This window comes from Monodelphis domestica, chromosome 3, assembly GCF_027887165.1.
Source record: "Monodelphis domestica isolate mMonDom1 chromosome 3, mMonDom1.pri, whole genome shotgun sequence".
In the NCBI taxonomy this organism is placed as follows: domain Eukaryota; kingdom Metazoa; phylum Chordata; class Mammalia; order Didelphimorphia; family Didelphidae; genus Monodelphis; species Monodelphis domestica.
In genome coordinates this window covers 403,582,851-403,610,449 of record NC_077229.1, presented here as the reverse complement: position 1 = coordinate 403,610,449, position 27,599 = coordinate 403,582,851, and the positions used below count along the sequence as shown (strand labels likewise).

The 27,599-nt window shown below is 36.1% G+C and overlaps 1 protein-coding gene across 11 annotated transcripts in view; it reads right to left on the bottom strand.

Annotated features, from left to right (window-relative positions):
• The window catches only part of KIAA1328 (KIAA1328 ortholog), a 577,332-nt gene that overhangs the window by 76,611 nt on the left and 473,122 nt on the right, over window positions 1-27,599 (bottom strand). For all 11 annotated transcript variants that reach the window (XR_008917189.1, XM_056820799.1, XM_007486737.3 and 8 more), the window contains one exon: window positions 16,178-16,362. Coding sequence is in view for 10 of the 11 variants with exons in the window: in XM_056820799.1 (XP_056676777.1) it covers window positions 16,178-16,362 (185 nt within the window). In the remaining variant the exon portion in view is untranslated. The remainder of the gene's footprint in view (window positions 1-16,177; window positions 16,363-27,599) is intronic.

The window sequence follows — 27,599 nt, the reverse complement described above, 5'->3', positions numbered from 1 at the left end:
TTATGTAGAATTGTAGAGTGAAGAATTTTATAGTTGGAAGGGATTTCAGATACAAACTAACTCAATCCATAATGAGACAGAAATTCCTTCTACAATATCCTCTGAAAATATTCATATGGCCTCTGTCAAAGTCCACTTATGAGTGCCATAATTTTATTCAAGTATAGTTTTCTATATTGCTATACTAATATATTGCATAATACTTTGTTATTATGCTCATAGAGCAACCATCCTAGTTCAGTGTTTCATCACTTTCCTTCTTGACAACTGTAGAATATTGTCCTTTTTGGTCTTAGCTGCTTCTAGTTTTTCCCTAATACATCTTCTACATGGTTATTTAAATTATCCTCTTTTAGAAACCACAGGGCTGAACATTTCATCCCCCTGTTCAAGAATATTCAGTGGCTCCCTACAACTTCTAGGATAAGATACAAATTCCTTAGCTTAGCATTTAAACTCCTCATAACTTGGTCTAGTCTGTTGTCCAGATCTTAATTCACATTATTCTTTTCTTTATATACAGTAATTCCAGGCAACTGGCCTATCTACTCTTTTCCAAACTCTGAGTTCCACTTCTTACTTCTATTCTACCATGCTTTGAATGCATACTTACTTCTTTGAATCTTTAGCTTCCTTAAAGCCTAGATTATGGAGCATATCCTGGGAAGATCTCCCAGGAAAACCCCACTGATCTCCCTAGGTATTAATTCTCTTTTCAAATTATCTCATATTTACTTTCCTGTTTTAATGCTCTATTATTCAGTAGAATGTAAAGTCTTTGAGGGGCTGGGACTGTCATTCTTATCACTGTGTCCCCATTGGCCAACATAAAGCCTTCCAGATAGCAAAAAATCACACACACACACACACACACACACACACACACACACACACACATTCCAACTTGTGACAATTCAAAATGTCATTTTTACTTCTATTGAGGCATAATATCCCTCTCTGTAAAATCTAGCCAGTTCTGTGGCCAAAGAAAATAAATCAACTATAGGTAAGGACCCTAGAAAAATTCTAGAATATACTATCAAAAAGATGGTTTGTTAGACTTCAGAAAGGGAACTGGCAACCACAATAGTAAGTATGGGTACATAGATGGACACAATGACATATTCTTATAGTCACTCTTACTGAGGAGGCCAAGGTTGATGGATTGCTTGAGCTTAGGATTTCTGAGTTGAAGTAGGGCCAAATTTTAATGAATGTCTACATAGTGAACCCCTGGGAATGGGGGCGGGGGGAGTATCTAAGGAGGGACAAACTGGCCCAGGTCGTAAAGATAGCAGATCAATGTTTCCATGTCCATATTCCAAGTAGCAAGCACTTGAAAAAAAAATATAGGTTCATCAATTAGTCAATCCACATATGCTTATTAATGATCAGCTATATGCCCTAGCCATGTTGGCAAAGGTGTGGCTGTTCCCCTTGTCCACCAGGTTTGAGGATATTTTTTGCATGCCCCACCCCTCCGGCTAGTAGACCTTGCATTAAGCACTTCTTCCTTCTGCTCTCCGCAGTAAGGGTGGGGGGGAGGGAGTGTACAGGTGGGGGCGGGTGGCTCACAAGCAGCTTGAAGGTGCAGTTTGGGCACATAATCTCTAAAAGGTTCACCAAGGCTGCACCTGTAGTATGTTAGGCCACCAGGGTGATAAGTACAAAGACTGAAATAATTCCTACATTCAAAAAGCTTACATTCTAATGGAGGAAACAATAAACATATATAAAAAGATATACAGCATAAATAAAAAGTAGATTATACATATTTAAAAGTATTGAAAAACAAAGTAGTTTTGGAAAATGAGTGCCTTAGGGCACTCTGGGGTATCAGGAAAGGATTCATGCAGAAGCTCAGTATTAAAAAGAAAGGGACTTGAGGGCAACTAGGTGGCTCAGTGGATTGAGAGTCAGGTGTAGAGACAGGAGGTCCTAGGTTCAAATCTAGATTCAGAAACTGCACAACTGTGTGACCCTGGGCAAGTCACTTAACCCCCATTGCTTAACCCTTACCCCTCTTCTGCCTTGTAACCAATGAATACTATTGATTCTAAGATGTAAGGTAAAGGTTTAAAAAAGTTTAAAGAGATAGGGACTCAGTGAAATGGAGGCAAAGAAGGGGTGCATCCTAGACATGTGGGATGGTCAGTGTGAAGGAAGACAGAGAGATGGGAGATGGAGGGTTCTCAGTGACAAGAAGGCTCCTTGGCCTGGGTGGCAGAGTTTGGTGGAGGAGGCAATATTCAATGAGATCAGAAAGACATGTTGGGATCAAGTTGTATAGGACTTTAAAAGCTAAACAGAGGAGCTTATATTTGATCCTAAAGGCAATAGGAAGCCATTGGAGTGTACCAAGTAGAGTTAGATCTACATCAAAGAAAATTACTTCAGCAGTAGAGTATAGGATCAAAGAAAATTACTTTGGCAGTAGAGTATAGGATGAACTCCAGTAGCAAGACACTTGAAATAAGGAGACCAATTATAAGGTGTGGAAAGGAAACAAGACTGACATTTGGTGGGGGAAGGAGCACCTGGGAGTGGCAGTTGGGTCTTGTGACTATGGTGATCCCCTGCGTAGAACTTGAGTTTCCAAAAGCACAAAATAAAACTAAAGAACAGATAGAAGAAGAAATCCAATTAGATAATGATGTAACAGAGATTAAAAAGAAAATTTTTGGAACAGTGGAACAAGCTACTAAGAAAGCAGAAGAAACAGAACTGGCAACAGTCTATAATACACAAACTGTAAATGAATTAATTGAAGCACATGAGCAAACAACAGAAGGCTCCAATGGGGACGAAAATGCAATAACAGAGAACATTCAAATTAGCAGACCTCCTGGAGACAATGACATGGAAAGCAGGGATGATATTATAAAAGAAAATACCAATGACATAATAGAAAAATCAACTTTAAATCCTTATGCAGAAGAATTTCAACCAATAGTAAATGCACAAGAAAAAGCAAACACAAACATTATTATGTCATCCGTAAGTCTCCATAATAATGCAATTCCCTTGCAAACTGATGATGGATTGCAAAATGAATGTTCAGAGCAACAAGAAAAGTCTATAGCAGAAGAACAAAACTGGGATTTGAACAAAATAGAAATAGAGGCACCTATGGTCCAAGTGTGCCAACAAAATGAGAACACATAACCAAGGGTCATGATAAAAGTGGATAATGAGATCTACCCAGCTCTTATAGATACAGGGGCAACTGAATCTGTTTTAAAAACATCTCCTGAAGACAGCCAAATTACAAGTTACATACAAGTTAAAGAGCTAGCAAAAGACTTGGGGAATATAGAAATCACCAAGCAAGAGTCAATGCAAGACACGAATCACACAGAATCACTATATTCAATAATGTTTGATTATGAACCTTATGAATATATCAAACCTTATGATCAAGATCACAAAGCTTTACAAGAGGGGGAGACAGATGATTTCATTAACAACTCAAATCAAGAACAAACGATCCAGTCAGAAGAGTTAGTTAAGGAAATAAACTACACAATCTCATTAGAAGAAATGCTGGCAGCATTGGGAGTCAAGAATTACCAAGAACTTTGTGAAAAGTATGAGGAAGTGGATAAAGACACTAAATTTGCAGTACAACAAAATCATATACCTAATCCAAAACAAAGAGAAGAAGCAAACAACGTAATGATCCTATCACATCTTCCTTTCTCTGACTTAGAATTTCTCACAAACTATACTGTCAATTAACAAAACATATACAAGCTTTACAGACAAGAATAGCAGAATTGCATAAAATGGGCTTGATACAACAAACAGTACCCCTGGATTACAATTTGCACAACATCAAACCAAGAGACATGGTATACTTTAAAAATTTCAATAGAAAATTGGCTACAGAAATAAAATGGACTGGACCACATGAAGTATTGCTTATTACCCCAACAGCTATAAAAGTTGCAGGGAAAGACTCATGGTTTCACTGTTCCTACGTGAAACCAGAAAAAGTTCAACATCACTGTAACAGGCATAGAAGAAAATTAGACAAAAGATAGTGCTGAGAAATGAAAACAAAAACTGATAAACATAAAAAAATACAACACAAAGAAATCATAGTGACACATAATGTTCGAGACAACTTTCCAGCCCAGAGGAAAAGCAACCCAGAGGAAAAACAACCCAGAGGAAAAGCAACCCAGAGGAAAAGCAACCCAGAGGAAAAGCATCCCAGAGGAAAAGCATCCCAGAGGAAAAGATTTTAAACCAGCCCAGAGGAAAAACATCAGGAAAAGATGCCAGAGACAAGAAACAAAGAGGAAAAGCTGAAATGGATAGCTAAGACTGTGAAGTTTATAAATTTGTTTAATAGCTACTAGAGAAATGAAACAAAAAAAAGCTGAAATGGACAGCTAAGACTTTGAACTTTGTAAATTTGTTTATATAAGAAGAGGACAGATAAAAAACAAGACATGTGTAAGACTGTGTTGAAGTAATAAAACAATAGTAATTTCACATATTAAGGAAATAGCAGGCATCACTACATAACATGGAAGAAAGAAGAGATCCATCAGTCAACATGAGAAGTGGAAATCTGAAGAAACTTGATAAGTATTAAATCAACACAACACTATTAGACACAAAACACCAAAATCACTGACATATTGAGAGAACTTGTTTACATAAACAAGTGTCTGAAATTGTATTTATGCAAAATATAAATATGTATATAGTTAGTTCCATAAGGTCTTGGGCAAATAGAAAGATCAATAGATAGTTCTAGTTGACTGACATCATGATGTGGAACAATGTGTATTGTTGTATTACATGTAAATAATTTCTATAAATAATGTATTGGTTTTAGTTAACTTAGCAAAAGTAGTATTAGCACTAAGATTCTAATATCTTGTAATAGTTTTATTCAACATTTATTGTACTGAATTTATTGTAAAAACCCCAAACTCCCCTTGCCCAAACTTTCCTGCTAAGAATCCTTAGAGTAGATTTAGTAAACTGGTAACTATAATATAAATAAGTGACCTTGGGAAGGTCACAACAAAAAAAAGGGGATAATTGTGGAAAGGAAACAAGACTGACAGTTGGTGGGGGAAAGGGGCAACTGGGAGTGCAGTTGGGTCTTGTGACTAGCACTTCCTTCTGGGGTTGGACTGGCTTCCTGGTATTGGAGGAGAGAGGAGCTTGTTTAGCCCAGTCTGGTGTAGTGTGCCGCCTCTTCTTGGTTCAGCCCAAAGATTCAGGCCCAATCGCTTCTGAAGGTTAGACCTGTTCTTGTTTGCTTTCTATCTACTGCTAAGATTCTGAATTAGACAAAGCAGAACTGATATAGAGTAGACGGGAGTGGGAGAATCCCTACGCCAGCCTCTGGGCCTGGCCTCAACTCTGAAGCTGAGGAAAAACTCTAATCCCAACTGGTTATTAAACTTTATATTATTTGAATTCACTGTCAGATAAGTGGATTATCTTTCTGGACACAGAGGGAGCTGAACTTCAGTTCAGTCATTCCAGGACAAACAGTCCTTATCGGATCCCTGCTGCTTCCTCTCAGCAGGGGGCATCTCCCTCCTTTGCTTCACCGAGCAATATTCCCTCTCTCCCCTCTTTCCTCCATACTCCCAAACAAACCTCCCATTATCCCCCATTTCTCCAATCCTCCATTTCCTTTCCCAATAAATATTACAAAGGCCCTTGCAATAATCTAGGAGAGAGAGGCGATAAGGTCCTGAAATAAAGTGGTATCTGTAAGAGTGGAGCTAAGGGGATAGAAGCAAAAGATTTAGCAAGGTATTTAGGGAGAGGGAAAATGAGAAATCAAGGATAACTCCTTTGTTTTAAATCTGGAACAATGAAAACATGGTTATATCTTTGAAGAAATGAGGAAGTTTGGAAGAGGGAAGTGTTTGGGGAAAAAAAGATAATGAATATAGGTTTGAACTTGCTGAGTTTAACATATCTTTATGATAACCAAGTTTGAAATATCTGACAGGTACTGGTAATATGGGACCATATATTTATCTATATATGTGTATATATATATATATGTTTATATATATATATAGCATACAATATATAGACATCTATACATATGTGCATGTATGAATATAGCACACAAATTATCTGAATAGGTATATAGAGACAAAATATATGTGTATGTGTATATAATATATATGTAAATATGTAAACATATGTCTGTAATTACTCTTTTTTTTTAAACCCAGGGAAACAAATGAATCTACTGAGAGAGTGCTGAGGGAAGAGAAGAATACCTTGGGGAACACCTACACTTAGGAATGAAGCATGATATAGATTGATAAGCCAGAAGATAAGTGCACCAGAAGTAAGCAGTTTCATGAAAATTCAGAGAGGAGGGAATATATAAGAGGAGAGCATATACAACAGTGTCAAATGCAGCAGATAAGTTGAAAAGGTTTGGGGATGAGAAAAGAATTTCATATCTGGCAATTAAGAGATCACTAATAACTTTGGAAAGAGAAGGTCAAAAGTCAGATTGCAATGGAAAAAGGAGTAAGGGAAAGGAGAGTGAAGAAAGGAAAAGAGAATTGAGTTTTTTCAAAGAATCAGGCTGAAAAAGGGAGGAGAGATATGGTCTAATAGCTGGGAGGATGGTAGGGGATTTATTAAAGATAACATTTAAAAGCAATAGGGGAACCAGTAGATAAAAGATGTTGAAAATTTGAGGGTGGTAGGAGATGAATGAGGATACAATCTGCTCCAGAAAATGGAAGAGAAATGGGATCAAGTACTCATGTAGATAGATGTTGTGGCTTTGGCAAGGAAAAGGACTACTTTGTCACAAAAGAGGAATGGGGAAAGAGTCAAGAGTGGGAGATGATGTCAAGGAGTAGTGAGATGGAGATAAAGGGAGAAAAAAAGGAGGTCATATTGAATGGTTTTGATTTTTCTCATTAAAGTAAGAGGTAAAGTTCACAGCTGAGAAAGAGTCTATAGGAGGTGTGGGGGGAGGGTTTGAGTACAGAAAAGAAAATTTGAGCATAGCTTCTTTGGGAGTGAAGTAGGAAATCAATTAGGGAGAAGTAAGAGGGTTGCTTTGCTGCAATGAGGGCCCAGTTAAGGGGAAAAACATGAATTTGTCATGTATCTAGTTGGCAGAATTGTAGAATTTCTTCTAGCTTTATTCAGTAACTTGTGAGTAGGAGCAGGAAAGTAGATGGTGAAAGTAATTTAGGGATGAAGTTTGGAAAGATGAGAGAAATGCCTGAATGAATGGGCAAGGGATTCAAGAGCAAAGGACAGTATAGAAATGAAATGGAGAACTACTGGGCGGAATTTAGATAGAGAGGAAAGTGAATTAGAACAAAGATGACAGCCCGAGAAAGTAAGGAGGAAGGTTTGGAAGTCTCAATGGCAAAGAACAAATGTAGAAGAAGTGAAGCATAAGGAGAGTTGTAATGATGGGAGGTTATGGTCAGTTAGGGCAATGCCAGTCTCTAATTAGGGAAGTGGAACATTAATAAGCAACAGATCATGACTGGTTAACTTATGTAAAAAAAGTTACTGAGATCAGGGGAATTTCATAGCTACTATACCTCAATTGAAACAAGGCACCTGACAAAGTCTTTCACAACATTACCTTGAGATCAAAGTGAAGAGATGTGGGTTAGATAATTCAGTTGCATGGAGTCAGAACTGGTTGAATGACTGTGTCCAAAGAACATTCATTAACGAATGAATGTTAATGTAGAGTGGTCAAGAAAACTGCTCTTTTTTCCTGCTCTATTCAATGTTTTTATCAGTAACTTTGATGAAGGCATAGTTGAGATATTTAACAAATTTGTAGAAGCCAAAAAGCTAGAATGGATATTTAACATGTTGGATAAAAGAATCTAGCGCCAGAATATTAGATTGACTCTAATAGGGTGAAATTTAATATGAATAAAATAGCATCATGTAAAAATATCAACTATGTGAGAATAGGATAGGGGAGGTATGATTTACTCAACAGTCTGTGTTAAACCTATCTGGGAATTTTAGTGTACTGAAAGCTCAAAAGGAAGCAACAAGGTGACATGGCAGTCAAAAAAGCTAATAAGACCTTAAGCTACATTGATAGCATAGTGGCCCAGACAAAGGAGATGACAGTTCCACAGTACTCTCTTCTGTAACATTTGTAATGTGTTCAGTTCTGGGTAGTACATTTTAGTACAGAGCAGCAAATTGGAGTGCTTCAAGAAGGAGGGTAACTAGAATGGTGAAGAGTCTTGAAACCATGTCATAAGAAGATCAATTTAAGAAACTCAAAAGAAGACTTCATAGTTATCAGGTATTTGAAGGACTGTCATATATAAGAAGGCTTAGCTTTGTTTTCCTAAGCCTCAGAAGGCAGAACTAAGAATATAGGGTTGCAGAAAAGTAGATTTTATCATGATAAAAGGGAAAATGTCCTAAAAATTAGAGCTGTCTAGAAGTGGAATGAACTACCTTTGTGGACTCTTCATCATTGGAGGGCTTCAAGTGGAGGGTGAAAAAACATTTAATTGGAGATGTTGTAAAGGGAATTCCTGTTAAAATATGGAGTGGATTAGATGTCTGTTAAGGCCTCTCTGGAACTCTGAAATTCTGTAATTTTGTGAGGTCTAATCCTTCTTCCACATGACAGCTCTTCAAATAGGTCAAGACAATGATCCTGTTTCACCTAACCTAAGTATCTTCAATGCCTTTGAATAATCTCTATAAACATGGTTCTGAGTCATCATCCTGGTTCCCTTCCATGGAATGGGTTTTTCCCAGAATTAGCACCTAAAACTAAACATACCACTATTTGATATGGCTTGATGAGGGCTGATAATTAAAAACCTACTTTCTGGATTTTTATGTATCTGGATACAATGTGTCCTTTAATGTAAGTACGAGAAAATTAGTTTTTTTCCCTTGACTTTTGTATCATATTGTTGAATCATTAAAGAGACTGCCAATTAGTAAAATACAGATCTAAATAGGAATTGTTGTCTAGATGAATCCTCCATCTATACTTTTTTTGCAGTGGATTTTTAAAAAAACAAATGGACTTTAATATTTATCCCTTATAAGTATCAACATATTAAACTTGGCCCATTGTTTTCACTTGTCAAATTCTTCTGTACTGTCATCTGAAAAGGTGATGAAGATACTACCTATGCCTTCATCCAAGTGACTGACAAAAATGTTGAACCCAAAGTTGGATCCCTGTGACATTACTCCATTAGAGACTGTCTTTGAGGCTGACACCAAGTGAGCAGTAGCACAATTCCCTGGGTCTGCTCAGTCAACCAGTTCATGCATCCACCTACCTGTCCTATTATTCAGCTCATATCTCTCCATCTTGTCCATAAAGATAGCATGGCGAATTGTAAAATGCCTTGCTGAAGTACAGGGATACTATTTCTCTGGCATTCCTTTGGTTTGCCAGCCAATTAACACTGTTAACAAAGGAAATGGTTAGTTGGGTAAGGTTTATTTTTTATAGTTATTCCATGTTCTTGATAAATCCAAGCTCACTGCTACTGATTACCACTACTTTTCTCAATAATCACAAACCAACTCCATTAAATATTTGTTCTTCCAGTTTTGCGGGATATTAAAGTCAAGCTCACTGACCTATATTTAGAAGAATCAACTTTAGTCTCCTCTTTGATAAATAGGACATCTGTCTATGTCTAGCCCTGTGCCCATTTTACCTTCTCTTTGTATCCCTGGAACTTGGCACAGTGGCTGACATATAAAGTCTCACTACAGAGTTAAATGCTATTTGATTAAGTGATTGAATAAATGACTGAAGATAGCAATTGAATAATCAGGCTTGCACCTACAGAGGGTAGCGTGGTAGTGGTTGTTCAGTCACTTTGCGTCTGACTTTTTGTGACTTCATTTAAGATTTCCTTGGCAAAGATGCTAGAGTGGTTTCTCATTTCCTTTTCCATTTCATTTTACAGATGGTGAAACTAAGGCAAACAAGATTAAGTGACTTGCCAGGTCACACAGCTTGAGGCCAGATGTGAATTTAGGAAGAGGAATCATCCTGATTCCAGGCTTGGTAGTCTATCCACTGTGCCATTTACCTGCCCTGGTAGCTTGGTACTCTTTTGCTGTTACCCATTGATCTTGGATTCTAATCCTCTGTTAACCATTTTTTGTATACTCCTATATCTAAAGATAATTCTCCCTGATAGAGCAACTAGTAGCAAATTAAAAGCTAAATCTCCATCCTAACTCCAAGCCACAGAATCTTTTTTAAATTCATAATACATCTTTAATATTTTAAATAAAATTTTATTTAAAAACATTTTTTCATGGTTACATAATTCATGTTCTCTCCCTCCCTTCTTCCCTCCCACTTCCCTAGGCTGACAAGCAATTCTACTGAGTTATATGTGTATTATCACTCAAAATCTATTTCTATATTATTCATGTTTGTAAAAGAGTAATCTTTTAAAACCAAACTCCCAGGGGCAGCTGGGCAGCTCAGTGGATTCAGAGCCAGGCCTCAAGTCAGGAGGTCCTAGGTTCAAATCTGACCTCAGATTTGTGTGACCCTGGGGAAGTCACTTAACCCCCATTGTCTACCCTTACCACTCTTCTGTCTTGGAACCAATACATAGTACTGATTCTAAGGTGGAAGGTAAAGGTTTAAAAAAACAAAATAAAACCAAAACCCCAAATCATATATCCATATAAAAAGTGATAAATTATATGTTTTTCTTTTGCATTTCTACTCCCATAGATGTGGACAGCGTTCTTTCTCATAAATCCCTCAGAATTGTCTTGGATCATTGCATTGCTATTAGTAGCAGTCTATTACATTTGAGCAACCCACAATGTTTCAGTTACTGTGTATAATGTTCTGGGTTCTGTTCATTTCACTCTGCATCAGTTTGTGTAGTTCCTTACAGTTCTTATAGAAATCCATTGATTGAGCATTCCTTATTATAGCACAGTAGTAGTCTATCACCATCATATACCACAATTTGTTCAGCCATTCCCCAATAGAGGGACACCTCTTCATTTTCCAATTTTTTTGCCACCACAAAAAAATACAGCTATAATTATTTTTATATGAACAGGTTCATCCCCATTTTTAAAATCTCTTTGGGATACAAACCTAGTAGTGGTAATGCTAGATCAAAGGGCATGCCGAATCTTGGAATCTTAAGAGTTGGCATAGTATATTCAATCTCCACAAATGAGGACTAAATTTTAAGACATATACAGAAATGATTCTGACAAAGAATAAAATAGACCAATTTTAAATAGAAACATACCAATCAGTTTAGAGGACAGTCATATAAAAAAAGTACCATTTATTCCTATAAGACTAGTTTGAAGGACATTCAGAATGATCTTTGCCTATCTGCTAATGATCTATTCACAATACATTCTTACATGCTTCAGGTCTGAGATCACTCAAACTTCCCATCTTCTAACTCTTTTCCTAAGCAGGAAATACTGGTATGTTCTGGGGAGGACACTGGAGACAGAGTGAAGACTTTAAGTTCTAGCAGAGAAAGCCAATCTCCACTAGTTATACTTTCCATGATTCCACTAATTCAGGTGGGCTAGCCAGATCTTTACTAGGTTCCACACTGTTCATACCCTCTCTCTCAATCATGTCCAATCATTTTTCCTTACATGTGCGCTGCATTTTCCTATTAGACCACAATTCCTCAGTGCTCCATCATATATATACCTTGAGCTAGATCTACCATCATATCATATAATGCTTGTTAACCAAACCACAGCCTCAGAGCAGCAGCAGAATAGAATAAGCACCAGATCAACCTTTATTAACAGTTTGCTTTTAGCTAGGAACTGGTAAGCACTGGGGACGCAAAGACAAAAATGGAAGGTTTTGTCCTGATTGTCCTAAAATAAATGGGGAATTTGTGAATGCTTGCCCAGAAGCTCTTCTGAAGTGAATTTTTTTCTAAAAGTAGAGGAGACTTGAGAATATTTGTTTGGAAACCAGAAAAGAACCTGTAGTCGGGAAAAGTTTAAAAATTAGAAAGGGAGAATGATGCTCAGAAAACCTGTCAGAAGAGCTCTCTACTTAGTCCCTTTGCTTTCACTTCCTCCCTTCTAACTTCCCAACATTTTGCAATCTAGCTTTTACCTCATAAATAAATTGAAACTGTTCTCTCCAAATTTAACAATGATTTCTTAATTTGCCAAATGATAGCCATTTCTCAATTTTTAATCTTTTCTTGACCTCTCTGTACCATTTGACCTATTGATCACTTTCTCTTCTTGGGTAAGTCCTGTGATCAATTAATGCTATAAACAACTCTCACAATAAGTTACAGAAAGGGTCATTTCCGATCTCAAAGAAATCATGGGACAACTCCTAATTTTTATCTGATTTTATCTTTCATTTACACTCATTTTGTTTATTTTCTGTATTTCAAAAGAATTGTTGTTTATTCATTTTTCAGTCATGTCTGACTCTTTGTGACTCCCTTTGAGGTTTTCTTGGCAGAGATGCTAGAATATCCTCACTATTTCCTTCTCCAGCTTATTTTGGAGATGCATGAACTGAGGCAAACATGGTTAAATGATTTGCCAAGTTTGACACAGCTAGTAAGTCTTTAAGACCAGATTTGAACTCAGGAAGATCAGTCTTCCTTACCACAAGCCCAGTGCTCTGTCCATTGTGCGAACTGGCTATCCTAAGACACTATGTGTATTATTACCATTCTTCTTTTTTGGATTTCCATGAATTATTGGACCTTTCCACTGATAATCTTCCCCCTTTTTCACAGTTCTGAGGTATTTGGCTTAGTGGATATATATGGGCACTCATTCTATCTCTGCATGTCCATAGACAAAAATCGTTTTCTTGAATGGAATGGATCACCTCCCAACATCTGTTTCAGCCTCAATATTCTGATTTATTATAACTTGAATGGATGACTATAATTTAGTAGAAAGACAATATACTTCTTGAATAAGAAGAATCAATTAGTCTATGTCCCTGCTTCCAGAAAATGAAAAAAAAATCCTTCACATGTGTATTGTTTTGTAAGGACATTAAGAAACCAAAATTTAAGAGAAATACAGATGTCCTAATCCCAAGCTATTGTTACAAACACAACAGCATCAACTTTCAAGTAAATCTCTCATCTCTGAATTCCTCTTTTTGAAGAAAACTCTTAACACTGATTCTGCAAGTCTGGAAGTATTCTTAGAAAACTATACTATGTTGTTCTGCTGAGAGAGACATTACCTACTTGACAAATGGTTTAGACTAGACTAATAATATTATAAACAGAGAATCAGAAGTAAAACCTTATGGCATTTTTTCTTGTTGCTAAACACAAACGAAAAGAATCATAGATAATTCTTACTTATAGGTAAAATGGAAATGGTTTCTGCATTTTTGACATTGCAATTTGTTTATTTTTTCTATTCTGTCAACTACATTATATCTTGGCTAATATACACTACTCACAGTTCTGAGAGTGAAGGTTCACTTAGAAGAATAGTTGGGAAGCTTGGGACGATTATTCCACACTTGAGTTAAGTCTAAAATTTCTCTTCCATTAAGAAGAAAATTATATCTAAAAGTGATTTAGAGAGACCTCACCTAGTAACTCAATTATAGCCTCATGTTGCATGTCTAAGAATAACAGTGAAGGTCCAGATCAAAAGATATTAGCTAAGTTTAAACATTCTGGTTTCTTGTGAATAATTTCTTCTTCTGCCAGAGTTTAATGTGTTCTATAAAATGATAGTCTAAGACAATAGCAATGTTTGGTATGGGGGCTTCAGAGTATTGTGATAACCCACATATTGTGGTTAATATTGTGATTAAACCCACAAGTAGCAGGTGTCTTTAAATCATGGTTCTGTCATATCAAACCTGGTCAGGAGCCATCAACATTCACCTAACTGGCTTATTTCTGGGCTTATTTACTGGGGGAAAGCTCATGACATCAGCTTTGACAAAGGTGCTCAGAAAGAGTTAAAAGTCTTTTGAAATCCTGGCATAGCAAAGAAGAAAGAAAGCTGGGAAAGGAGAATTCAAATGCAGCTGTGTGGGAAGAGAAGCAAAGGAAAGGGGAAGCAAAAGAGCAGGCGCTATATTTCCAGATTCATGCCTTCGGGTCTAGAGGCTCTTGACCTAAGCTTACAGTTCACCAAGTAAATGTTCTCTATTCCATGCAGTTCAATAAAGGAATCTAAAATATGACAGCTCAAGCATTTAAGAAAAAGAAACAATTTGTCCCTTAAGTGTGATTCTGACAACAATGTATGTATTCTTCTTAATACAAAGGCACTAACTAAGATGGCAATCAAGTCTCTTCAGTATGACCAGCTCCAATAAAGTTGGCACAGTGGTGGGGAGGATAGGAAGAAGTAAAGGAATAAGAGATTGGTAATAAAGATTAATGATCCTGCAGTAAATGCCCTGTGTAGTACTGTAATGACTAAAGGACAATGACAAAAGAAACAAAAGGAAATAAAAAAGAGGAAAAACTGTATTCAAAAATTCAGGCATGCTACAGAGGGGAAACCAATTAAGGAAGCACTAAACCAAGCAGTTTAACTTGGGCAATTAGTGCTAGGTCATTTGCCTTGTGATAAACAGGGTGTCCAACTGGACTACAGCACACCTTTGCAAGTTTATTTCCCAAACATGGTAGTGTGCCACAATAAATGCCAATGCAATAATTTTGCCCCCACACTGCAGTCCCTGTACACCAGACTCCACAACAGGCAGACTGGCTCAAAGGTGAGCCTTCAGCAAGTTTTAGTTACCACGGAGGCTATACATTTTGCTAATAGCTACAGACCACAAGGAAAGAGGAGGGGAAGAAAAGGCAACCTTTCTTAAGAGTGTATAGTAAAGCTAATAATTCCTGAGAATTCTGTGGACCAAAAACTATTTGCAACTGTGAAAAATCTCTGTTTCACCACAGAAACATTGCAAAGCTCCACAAAAAAAGAAAAAAGAGGAAAAATAATGCTAATAAAACAGAAAACCATCAGTGAAAATTGCTCCTGAAAACTTTGCGGAATTGTAACGGCTTTCTCTTGGTTAAATTGATTGGTGTAGCAACGTTATAAAATGACTATTAGGATTCATTGTGCACAACAGAAAGTGCTGAAATGTCAGCAGACTATACAGCAAAAGTAATGGGTCTTGAACCCCTGTTAGTCAAAAATGATTTTGTTTCAAATTAGAAATTGATTTTTTTGGACACAAGCCCTTTCCAGGCTCCTTGCTTCTGTTGCTGGGCCTGGGAGAGATTAACCTCCACCACAGTGAGGGCTGGCCTGATGATACCTTTCCCAAAGTGCCTTTCCCAAAGTCTGCTTTGTAATGCTGCTGTGGTCTTAACCAATAACACAAGTTATTTGTCCCTTGGAGAACTGAGCCACATTTTTCTCATTTTACCATTTTATTTTTGTGCTGACAAACTCCACAGACTGGTTGACAAGTTTAGAAAGAAAAAAAACAACTGCTCATAATTGAAGAGAAGATTATGTTAGGCACTGCAATGAAACCACCATACCAATTTTTTCTCTCCTCCTAAATGAAACTGGGTTCTCCACTCCCCAAAGTGGAATGACTAAGTAACAAGTAAGCCAGAGGGTACAGAAGCCATCTGTGTAGAGCAGCTATTAGAGTAAAGAAGATGGCATCTCCAACAGTAGGCCTGTCAATTTCATTTTCTCCTTGAGGAAAAATTTTGGGGAAAAACAAGGTTCTAATTTTCCTGCATCAATGAAGATAAACAAGCATCCTTCTTGTGAGGAATAAAATAGTTTTGCTTTGGTTTCCATTTGAGGAGTATTCTTTCTTCAAAGATTCAGAATAGTTATTGCAGTTAAATTCCCCAGGAAATACACACATTGCCTTGTCATCTTCATTAATAATTATGAAGTACCCACTTGGTAACTAACACTGCCCTGGCTTATTACGACTGACTGTGAGAATGGGTTAAATTGGAGAAGTCTTCTCATAATGGTGTGCCCAAAGAAATTTTGATATTCAATAACCTATGAAGGCCCTTGTGGCCCTAAAGGCACATTTTTGTCTTTGACTATGACATTCAAATCTCCAACGTACATCAAACTAAATTTTTCTTTAGAGCACCCACCAACATTTCCCCTAATTCATGCTTCTTCTACACTTTGGTATCCCAGAACTTCAAGTTACCTCTTCTGGATCTGTTTGTGTCATTTGGCCGATACATCCAAAGGTCATCTTCCTTTACATTTGACCGAAATCCAATTGGCTTCTTCCCTATACTGTTCCCTTCTTCGGTAGTACTGTGCAATTTGATTCCTTTGCTGGGCGTTGGTGTTCTATGCAGGTAATCATCAGGTTTTGACTGCAGAAAGCTGGAAGGAGTGAAAACGTAGGAATCATTAAAGAGCACCACAATGACAATAGAGCTCAGACATTTACTAGTGTGTGGCCCTTGGCAAATAACTTAATCTCTCTTTGTTTCAGTTTCATCAACTGTAAAATGTGGATAATGATAGCATCTTCTCTCCAGAGTTATTGTGCGGATAAAATGACATAATATTTTTAAAGTGCTTGGCATATAGTACCTCACACACAGCAGGTGCTTAAGGGTTCCTTTCCCCACTTCATGCTCCATCCTTGACCTCTCTCCAGAGCTCCAGTAGTGCACTTTTAACTTCTAGATATCTCTACTTGGATGTTCTGCAAGCACTTCAATTGCAATATTCAAAAAAGGAATCATTATCTTCCCAAAACTGTCACCTCCAATCTTTCTACTTTTTTGTTGAAACCATCTAGTTAAATAGGCTTAAAACCTCATAGTTATCTTTGGGTTTTCCCTCTCCCTCACTTCCAATCATTTTCCATATCCTACCAATTCTATCTAGGTGACACGTCATGTGTCTGTCTCTCCTTTCTACTCCTACTGCAACCACCATAGTTCAAGTTCTCCTAATCTCTTGCTTTGCCTACTGTAGCAGATTCTTAACTAGTATATTTCTGCTTTAAATCTCTTCTTTCTCTGATCCTTTCTTCCTATAGGTACCTACAAAGTCTTTCTTTGTACAAGTTACCTGTAACTCTCTTTATTTAGTTGCTTTTCAAAGACTACTGAACACAGTATAATTTTTCTTATTTGGGCATTCAAGGATCTCTATAACTTATCTCCAACTTATAAGTTTCTAGCTTAGTGACACTTTCCCTTATAATTAAGGCAAACTATTCTCAGTTATTGTCTTATCTTGTATCTCTGTGATCTTTCCTCATATCATCACATGAATCACACTCTTCTCTCCTAACTCCTCTCTTCATCTGTTGATATTTCTCTGTTTCCTTAAGAGAAAACTTTGGTACCATCCCTTTTATAAATTCTTCCCTGATCCTCTCTAGCTTAAAGACTTTCTCCATTCAACAATTTCTTATAGAACTCTATCTCAGTTTCTTTAAAAATCATTTAGAATGTCATAAACAACTATTGTTGTATATCTCATTAGATTTTAAGGTATTTGAGGGAAGAGTCTTTTTTATATTATTTTCATATGTAATGCTTAATCATTAACATGTATTCAACAAATGTTTGTTGAGTTGGATTGAATAAAATAATTATTATCCAGTTAGCAAAATCTTTTTTCATCACATAAGGCAGGGATAAGGGATTAGGGATCAAAATGCCAGGAGTCTGCTTCACACTAGAATTCCCCAAAGTACTAGGGGCCTAATTTATACAGAATCACAGAATCTTCAATTACTTAATGATGATGATCTCCACAGCATGTTAAGAGCTGTGTATATCATGTAGAAAGGCAAGCTTTCCCTAAGTGAACTTTAAAAATAAATAAAGCAAGAGACAGCTAGATCTCAGAAGACTAAGAGCCAGACCTAGAGATAGGAGGTCCTAGGTTCAGATTTGACCTCAAACATCTAACTATATAATCCTGGGCAAGTCACTTCATCTCCATTGCTTAGCTCTATGTTCTTTTGCCTTGGAATCACTACACAGTATTGATTTGGAGATAGGTTAGGGTTTTTTAAAAACTTAATAAAGTAGGCAGAAACATGCAAATATAATCACTCAAATTTAGAAAAAGTAGCATTTTATCTATTACACACAGAGACCAGCTGTTTCTCAATCTAAAAATTTCAGGGGACTTTAGGTATCATTGTTGAGGAAAATTCCATCAGAATTCTCAGAATGCTAATGTTAGGGGAATGTGAATTCTTTACTCTTCTCCAACCTCCATTCCACAATTTAATATAGCCTTTCCATACTTTAGTTCTGGTTCTCTCTGCCCAACTTAGTCAGTATATGAGAAAGGGAACGGGACAATAAAGAGGGATGTTCATTACTCTAAGAGAATCATTCTGAGAATTTTGAATACTTTTCTTAAGAGTCATGTCTAGATAGGCCACAATCAGGCAGAAGTTGAAACATTCTCTAACCTGAAAAAGAATTGTGTATTCATTGGTACAGTGATTCCTCACCTATCACAGGAGTCACATATCAGAGACCCCCATGATAGGTGAAAATCCTTGAAGTAGGGGCATTCACTGCTAGAAACCTTAAAAGGTGCAGAACGTTTGGGTGGCATAGGGCTTGAAATACATTTAAGCTTTTATGAAAACTTCACAAAAACATAACACTGCAGAATGAGACTTCGATGTGAAGTGGACAAGGAGAATGTATGCACACAGTACAGGAAAGCAGACTGATGCTAGTCATTGAGCCAATCAGCACCCAGGATACAGAACACAGCACTGTGGTTTTCATTCCATCAGCCAATAGTGTGCTGTGTACAATCTCACATTGGTAAACTTGAGCAAGTAGCAGTGACAGACTGCATTTCCATTGCGTACATTAAGATATTCATTCACAAAATCCTTCGATATAGTGAAAACTCCATGATACAGAATTAGATAAATATTTTCAAAAAACATGATACAATGAAGTCATGATAAGTGAACCATGATATAGCAAGGGACGACTGTATTGCTGGTTTTTGCTAGATAAATTGCCAGTTCTAAGTCATCCTTTACTGGAATTCAAATCACTGTGACCCAAAGTTTTGGGACATATCTAGGTTTTGATGCTGATTTTCAAGCATGCATAGTAGCCATTACATCTGCTCAAAGAGTGATGTATGATGCTTCTTTGCAAATATAGTGATCAAGCAAGATTATTAACGAGGCTATGGTTCAGGATAGCCCACGTAAACAGATACTATGGGTAATATGGCAGTAGCACCATGTCACTAGCTGTGTAGGAAAAAGTTCTACTTTTAGAGCTTCAGCTTTAACATCTGTAAAATGAGATCAGAAAAGAGGATTTCTAAATTATCTTCCAAAATTCAAAATGGCAGGACCAGAAAGAACTATTTTAAATGGAACTGTGCTTTGCATATAAGGTAAAAGTAACAATTTGCTTATTTGGCCCTGATCTATATTCTCTCTCCAGTCTATACATAATATCCTAGAGTATAATAACCTTTACTTATGGAATAGAGAATAAAATTACTTTAATTAATGTGCACTGATTTTTTATTCATTATGTAAAAATTTTAGGAAACCATTTAAATCAAGAAACCATTTAAATATTCATGTGTGTGTATGTGTTTGTGTGTGTATTTGGGCGTGTGTGCATGCACACACATGAAACTCTGACATGCAATGATATATAGCTAAAATGCTGCCAAAGGTGCCTTCCTTTAATACCTCACATGGCATAGCTATTAATATGACCTGCTGATTATTAAAACTTATGATAGATTAAATCGGTTGCTTATTTGCCTAACAAGGCAAAATAATTTACCAATTTCTGCTAAATACAGCTGAGAGTGGATCTGAACTGATGTTGATTGAAGGAGTTGAGAAACTTTATTGGCTAAAAGGGTCTTTATGAAAGTATGGTACCTCAGAGAATTTTCCTACTGAGTTCTGAATGATAAAGGTGTTTATGTTAGCTGGCGGTGTTTAAATGGAATTTGTGTGGATTAGCAGGGAATGGAAATACTCAGATCTTTAAAAAATTTATGTAAAAGGAGACAGATCCAGTATGATGTGGCAGTTTCTGTTTTAGTCTGGTTTGTGTAAAACTATCTTTGGAATACTCTCAGCAGTAATTATTATTTAATAATTTGACTTTTACATGAGTTCTGTTGATATCTTTTGTTTTTAAATCACATGCATTTCTGAATATATATACACATACACAACACACACACACACATATATATATATACATATATGTATATATATATATATATATATATATATATATATATATTCTCACACTTTATCCTCCCGCCCATCCATCAAACCTTCTCTAGTAACAAAGATTAAAAAACTAAGAAACCCAACCCAGAAGTTTAACAAAACCAAACACCACAACAATTCTATCTAGGAGCATATACAACACTACATACCCATAGTGCCCAACCTCTTCAACAAGAGGAGGGAAGTGCATTTTCTTATCTTTTCTTTAAGACAAAACAGTAATTTTAATCCTGAAGTATTCAGGAAGGTGACACATGGAAAGAGGGCTTGACTGGAAGTCAGGAAAACCTGGGTTCAAATCTTCCCTCAGATACTCACTAGTTGTGTGAGCCTGAGAAACTCATTTAACCTTCACTTGCTTCACTTTTCCATTTACAAAATGGAAATAATAATAGCACCTAACCTCTAATGGTTGTTGTGAGGATCAAATGTAACATACTATACAGTCTTCAAAATGTTATATAAATGTGCATTGCTGTTATTATTTGTTATTATCAATTTAGTTTGCATTTGGAGTCTAAGCATATGCCAAAGGATAATCCTTATGAATTCAACAAATATGAAATACAAAAGGTCATGATTAAACACACTGGCTAAAGGAATGGGAGGGAGTCTTCTATAAATCAGAATTAAATGATACAAAGACCTTCTAGTACTTCATGGTTTGTGTTAAGTCAGCAATATCCTATCCTCGGCTATTTTATATGAAGTAGTGTGGTGAAATGAAATGAACACAGAATTTGGAAAGAGATGGTCTGGAATAAAAAACCTGGCTTGTCTACTTATTACCAGTGGCATTTGGATAGTACAAACCTCAGTAGATTCATATGTAAAATAAATAGGTTGCTAGAGCCGATTGCTAGTATAGTAGGATGGAACACCAAATATTATTCATCTAGATGTCTAATCTATCTTTTACTATGGTGTCTGAGGGAGGACAACTGATCCTGTCCTCCATCATTACAGACCTTTGAGGGTTGAGACACATCAAAAAATCACTTTCTTATCATATGACTAGCCAGTATTCTGTGCCCCTTTTATCTCCTCTCTCAATCTCTGTGATTCAGTGTTGCTAGCTGCCAAAGCAAAGGTCCTTTCTGCTGTTTCCATTCCCTGCTCTCCCATATCCATCTACTTCAGGCCTACATAATCCTGAATCCCTGGTCTTATCTGTCTTCCTCTTCCACTGTGTCTCCTTGAATCGTTGCTTTTTCCATTAACAAATTTCCCTTTGATTTAGTCTTTTCCTTTTAATAGTCCTTCCTTCTTTAATTAGTGGAAACCTAGCTATGCTCAGAAAACACTGCCATCTCTGGGATCATGTTCTCTGTGTATATTTTCTTTTACGTCCTTTGACTAACTGAGTCAATAAAAGAAGTATATGTACTCTTTCTTCACTGCCATTTCCAGGGTACTGCCATCACTAACTGTTCTATCTTCATTTTCATCTGTTCAGTTTTGGTGGTTAAGCAGTTAATATACTACATTCTAATCCTTGTCCATTCACCATGCCTTGAGAAACCTGAATCTTGGGTTACTCTCATTTTCTATTCATAGACTGAATACAGCTAGAGGAAATCATATAACAATATCCACATAGTCTACTACAGATTTGTTATCTAATTCAACTGGGCCTATTGCTACAATGCAATCCTTTTATTTTTTCCTTATATCTTCATCACATTTCCCCATGAGCTAATGTTTTAGTCTTCCTCAAGTTCACCTAAACCATCCTCATGCAGAGGACTTTCTTTCTTAATTGAGGAAAAAAAAAGGCTATTCATTTTGAGTTCCCTTTTCTCTCTTATTCTTTGCCTCAAACTTTTCTCTTTTCATGTCTGACAAGGAGATGGTCTTTTTCTTCTCCAAGGCCAATCCTTTTGTTTATGTCTTTTATCCCATTTTTTCCTACTATTCTAAACCTTTGCCCTTTCGATCACTCCCTCTTTATTCATCATCTAGAATTTCCTTATGTATTGTATTTTTTTCTGCTGCCTACAAACCAGGTTTTCTTCATCCTAAAAAAAAAATTTACCTCATCCCGGCATCCTCCCATATATTCTTCACCTCTTCATAGCATCATGGATTAAGATGTAGAAGGGACCTTCTAGTAACAACCTACCCCAACTCAATCATTCTGTCAAAGGAGATATGAACTACACTCAGAAGGGTGAAATAAACTTCCCAATTTCTAAAACCAATTTTACCTATATTTGTTACCTCCACTTTTTCACCTCCTTACAGTCTAATTCTCAAGTTTAGCAAAAAACTGTTCTCTCCCAGAAAATTGTAAATCTAATAGTCCTTAATCTTGGTTCCTTAGAAGCTTTTAACAAATGCAATTTATTAACATCTACTTTGTATGTAGTGCAATGTAAGCATTTAAAAACAAAAGTTAAAAAAAAACTACCCTCAAGAAGTTTGTATTCTTTTAAGATATGTAAAACATAATCAGTTAAGTAAATCTAAAATAGTTAGAAGAGGAAACAAGTACTAATAATTATGGAAACTGGGAAAGGGTTCTCAGGAGATATTACACCAAATAATCTTTAAATTTTTTTTATTTTAATAACAAATTTCCACATAAGTTTTCCATGTCATATGATCCATGATGTCTCCTTCTCTTCTTCCCTCCCTTCCTCCCAGAGCTGACAAGCAATTCATTCTGGGTTATATGTGTATTATCACGAAAAACATTTCTATATTATTCATTTTTGTAAGCAAATAATTTTATAGAACCCAAACCCCAAAACATTTACCCAAATAAAAAGTGATAAATCATATGTTTTCATATGCATTTGTACTCCAACAGCTCTTTCGCTGGAGGTGGATAGCATTCTTTTTCATAAGTTCTCAAAACTGTCCTGGATCATTGTATTTCTATTACTAGCAAAGTCTATCACATTTGATTATTCCACAATACTTCAGTTACTGCATATAATGATCTCCTGATTTTATTTATTTCACATTGTATCAGTTCACATAGGTCTTTCTAGTTCTTTCTGAATCATCCTGTTCATCATTTCTTATTAGCATAATAGTATTTCATCATTATCATATACCACAATTTGTTCAGTCATTCCCCAATGGAGGAATATTCCTTTAGTTTCCAATTCTTTGCCACCACAAAAAGAGCAATTATAAATATTTTTGTACAAACAAGTCCTTTCCTATTTTAAAAAAAATCTCTTTCAGATACAGACCTAGTAGTGGTACTACTGGATTAAAAGGTAAGCATTCTTTTATAGCCATCTGGGCATAATTCCAAATTTTCCTCCAGAATGGTTAGATCAGTTCACAACTCCATCAGCAATGTATTAATGTTTCAATTTTGCCACACCCCCTCCAACATTTAGTATTTTCCTTTACTGTCATAGTGGCCAATCTGATAGATATGAGGTGGTACCTCAGAGTAATTTTAACTTGCATTTCTCTAATCAGGAGGAATTTGGAATATTTTTTTCATATGATTATTGATAGCTTTGATGTCTTTATCTGAAAACTGCCTATTCATACCCTTAGACCATTTATCAATTCGATGATCAGTTAGATTGATACAAATTTGACTTAGTTCATATATTTGATAAATGAGACCTTTATTAGAAAAATTATTATAAAAATTTTTCCAGTTTATTGTTTCCCTTCTAATTTTGGTTGCATTGGTTTTGTTTGTATAAAACTTTTTTTAAATTTAATAAAATCAAAATTATTCATTTTATGTCTTGTAATGTTCTCTATCACTTGTTTGGTCATATATTCTTCCCGACTCCATAGATCTGAGAGGCAAACTATTCTATGTTCCCCTAATTTACTTATAATAACATTCTTATGTTTAGATCATATATACCCATTTTGACTTTATCTTGTCATAGAGTATGAGATATTGATCTAAAGCTATTTTTTTTTGTCACACAATTTTTCAATTTTCCCAGCAGTTTTTATCAAATCCAAAGCTGGGATCTTTGGATTTATCAAACACTAGACTGCTGAGGTCATTTATCCCAGGCTATTCCACTGATCCACCCTTCTACTTTTTAGCAAGTACCAGGTTGTTTTGATGGTGACTGCTTTATAGTACAGATACTGCTAGGCTACCATCTATTACATATTTTTCATTAGTTTCCTTGATATTCTTGATATTTTGACCTTCCAGATTAATTTTGTTATTATTTTTTTATAGTTCCATAAAATAATTTTGGTAGTTTGATTAGTATGGCCCTGAATAAGTAAATTAATCTATGTAGGATTGTCATTTTTGTTATATTAGTTATATTAGTTCAGTCTACCCATGAGCAATTAATACTTTTCCAATTGTTTAGATCTAATTTTATTTGTGTGAAAAGTGTTTTGTAACTTTTTTGTGTTAATATAATTCCTGTGTTCATCTTAGCAAATAGATTCCCAAGTATTTTATATTGTCTAGAATGGTTTTAAATGGAGTGTCTCTTTATAAATCTTTCTGCTAAGCTCTATTGGAAATATATAGAAATGCAGATGATTTATGTGAATTTATTTTGTATCCTGCAACTTTGCTAAAGTTATTATTTCAACTAGATTTTTAAGTTGATTTTCTAGGCAAGCTGAATCTTGAAATATCTACTTTATATAAAACATCATGAGGGGGGGCAGCTGGGTAGCTCAGTGAATTGAGAGCCAGGCCTAGAGACGGGAGGTCCTAGGTTCAAATCTGGCCTCAGACACTTCCCAGCTGTGTGACCCTGGGCAAGCCACTTGACCCCCATTGCCTAGCCCTTACCACTCTTCTGCCTTGGAGCCAATACACAGTATTGACTCCAAGACAGAAGGTAAGTGTTTAAAAAAAAAAACATCATGAGGAGATTTAAAGACAAAAATGAGAAAAAAACACCTACCTTCAAGAAGTTTATATTCTATTAATGTATACATGTTATTATATAAGTAAATAATATTAATAGCTAATATTTGCATAGTGTTTATTATGTACCAAGCACTGTGCTAAGAGCTTTACAATTATTGTTTCAATTGACTGGGGGCAAATGCTGAGGCAGAGGTTAAAGTGACTTGCCTAGGGTCAGATAGGTAATAAGTGTCTAAGGCCACATTTGAACACAAGTCTTCCTGGCTCTAGGCCTAATGCTTTATCCATTGCACCATCTATTTAATGCACAGATAATTTTTGAGATTGGGAAAGATTTCCCTGAAGATGTACCAGAGCTGAGTCTTGAAGAAAGCTAAGGATTCTAAAAGGTAGAAGTAAAAAGAACATTCTGGGCAAGTAGGACAGCCTACAGAAAATCATGTAAGTGGGAGATAATGACAAATTAGAGGAACTGCAAGTAGATTAGTCTGGTTGGAATATAGTTTGTGTGAAGAAAAGTTAGAAATAGAAGCTGGACCCAGGTTTCAAAGGGAAGTAAATGCCAGTGGGCTGAAGAAATTGTATTTTACTAGAATCAAGAGAAAGCCACTATAGATTTCTGGGCAAAGGCACGATATGGCCAGACTGACATTTTAAATAGCTTACTTTGACAATTAGGTGGAGAATGGACTAAAGAGAGAGGGAAAACCCTAAAGCAAGTGTACCAGTTAGGAGGTGATAGCAATTAACTAGGTAATGGGTAATACAGGCTGAACTAGACTGAAACACCCAGGAGAAGAAAACTGGGATAGATATATGAGATGTATTGAAAGTATAATCAGTGAGACTTGATAATTGATTTGATAAAAGGCATAAGGGAGAGAGAAGAATCAATGACAACTCTGAGGGGGCACATATGAATCAACTAGAATCCTGCAGCTTTGGGCACTGTTGACGATCCCTTCTCCCTTGAATTCTGTGACATTACTTTTTCCCAGTTTTCATCCTATCTGCCTGATTGGTTTGCTGGATCCACTTCCTATTACTTCACTGTGATGTCCCCAAGGCCATGTCCTTGACCCTTTTCTTCTCTTTCTCTACATTATTTTTCCTGTGATCTAACCAGAACTCATGACCTCAGTTATCATTTCCATGCCAATAACTTCAAAATCCATTTATCTACCCATCTCCTGAACTTTAGCCTTGCATCATTAGTAGCTTGACAGATATCTTTATCTGATAGCATGTGGGAATATTTAATTCAACATGACCAAAATAGAATTAATTCTCTTTTCCCTTAAACTCAATCCTCATCTCAACTTCACCTTTTCTATTGAGGATATCATCACTTTCTCAGTTCACTCAAGTTCACAATTTGGAGTTATTGTTTAATCTTTCCTCTCTCTCATCTATCACAATATAAAGATTAAAGTTAAATTGGGCACAAGGGCAACATGATTTATTTTGGGAATTCATGTTGGCTTAAGGTGTACTCCATAAACATACCACTTCAATAGCCTTGGAATTAGAGGAAGAAATGAGAGATGAAAGATCAGAACCAATTAGGGATTCTTATTTGGGGGTCTGTCAACTTGTTTTTATTTTATTTTTAAGTTGCCAGTTAATAAACATCTATTAAGTGTTTAATATATGCCAAGCAGTGTACCCTCTTTGTCTCTGTTCCCATTTTATTTGTTTCAATTTTTTTTTTTAGTTACATGGAGAAACAATTTTTGACAACTGTTTTTTGACATTTTAGAATTCAAGTTTTCTTCCTCTCTACTCTCCCCCACCCAAGGTGATGAATAGTCTAATATAGGTAATATCTATACTTTCATGTAATATATATATATATTTCCATTTTGCCATTTGACAAGATAGAAGTCACATATCCCACATACAACAGGAACTTCATGAAGGAAATACAGTGGAAGATGACATGCTTTGATGTGCACTGACTCCAACAGTTTCTTCTTTGGCAGTGGATAGCATTTTCATCATATGTCCCTTGTGGTTACCATGAAGACTTTCTTTGCTGGTAAAAGTTTAGTCCTTCACAGTTGATCATCATATAATATTGCTGATATTGTATATATTGTTTTACTGGTTCTGCTTACTTCACTTCACCTCAGTTCATATAAATCTTTCCAGGTCTTTCTGAACTCATCCTGTTTATCATTCCTTATGGTACAATAGTATTCCATAAAACCATGTAACACAATTTGTTCATTCATTCTCCAAGTGATAAACAATCCCTCAATTTCCCAAGTGATAAACAATCCCTCAATTTCCAATTCTTTGCCACTACAAAAAGAACTGTTAAAATATTTTGGTACAGGTAGGTCCTTTCCTATTTTCTCTGAATTCTATGGGATACAGATTAGTAGTGATATTGCTGGGTCAAAGAGTATGCATAGTTTTATGGCCCTTTGAGCAGAAGATGTTTACCTTCTTTGTAAGACTATTCATCATAAGAATATTATCACATGGGCCTGGGTCATTTGA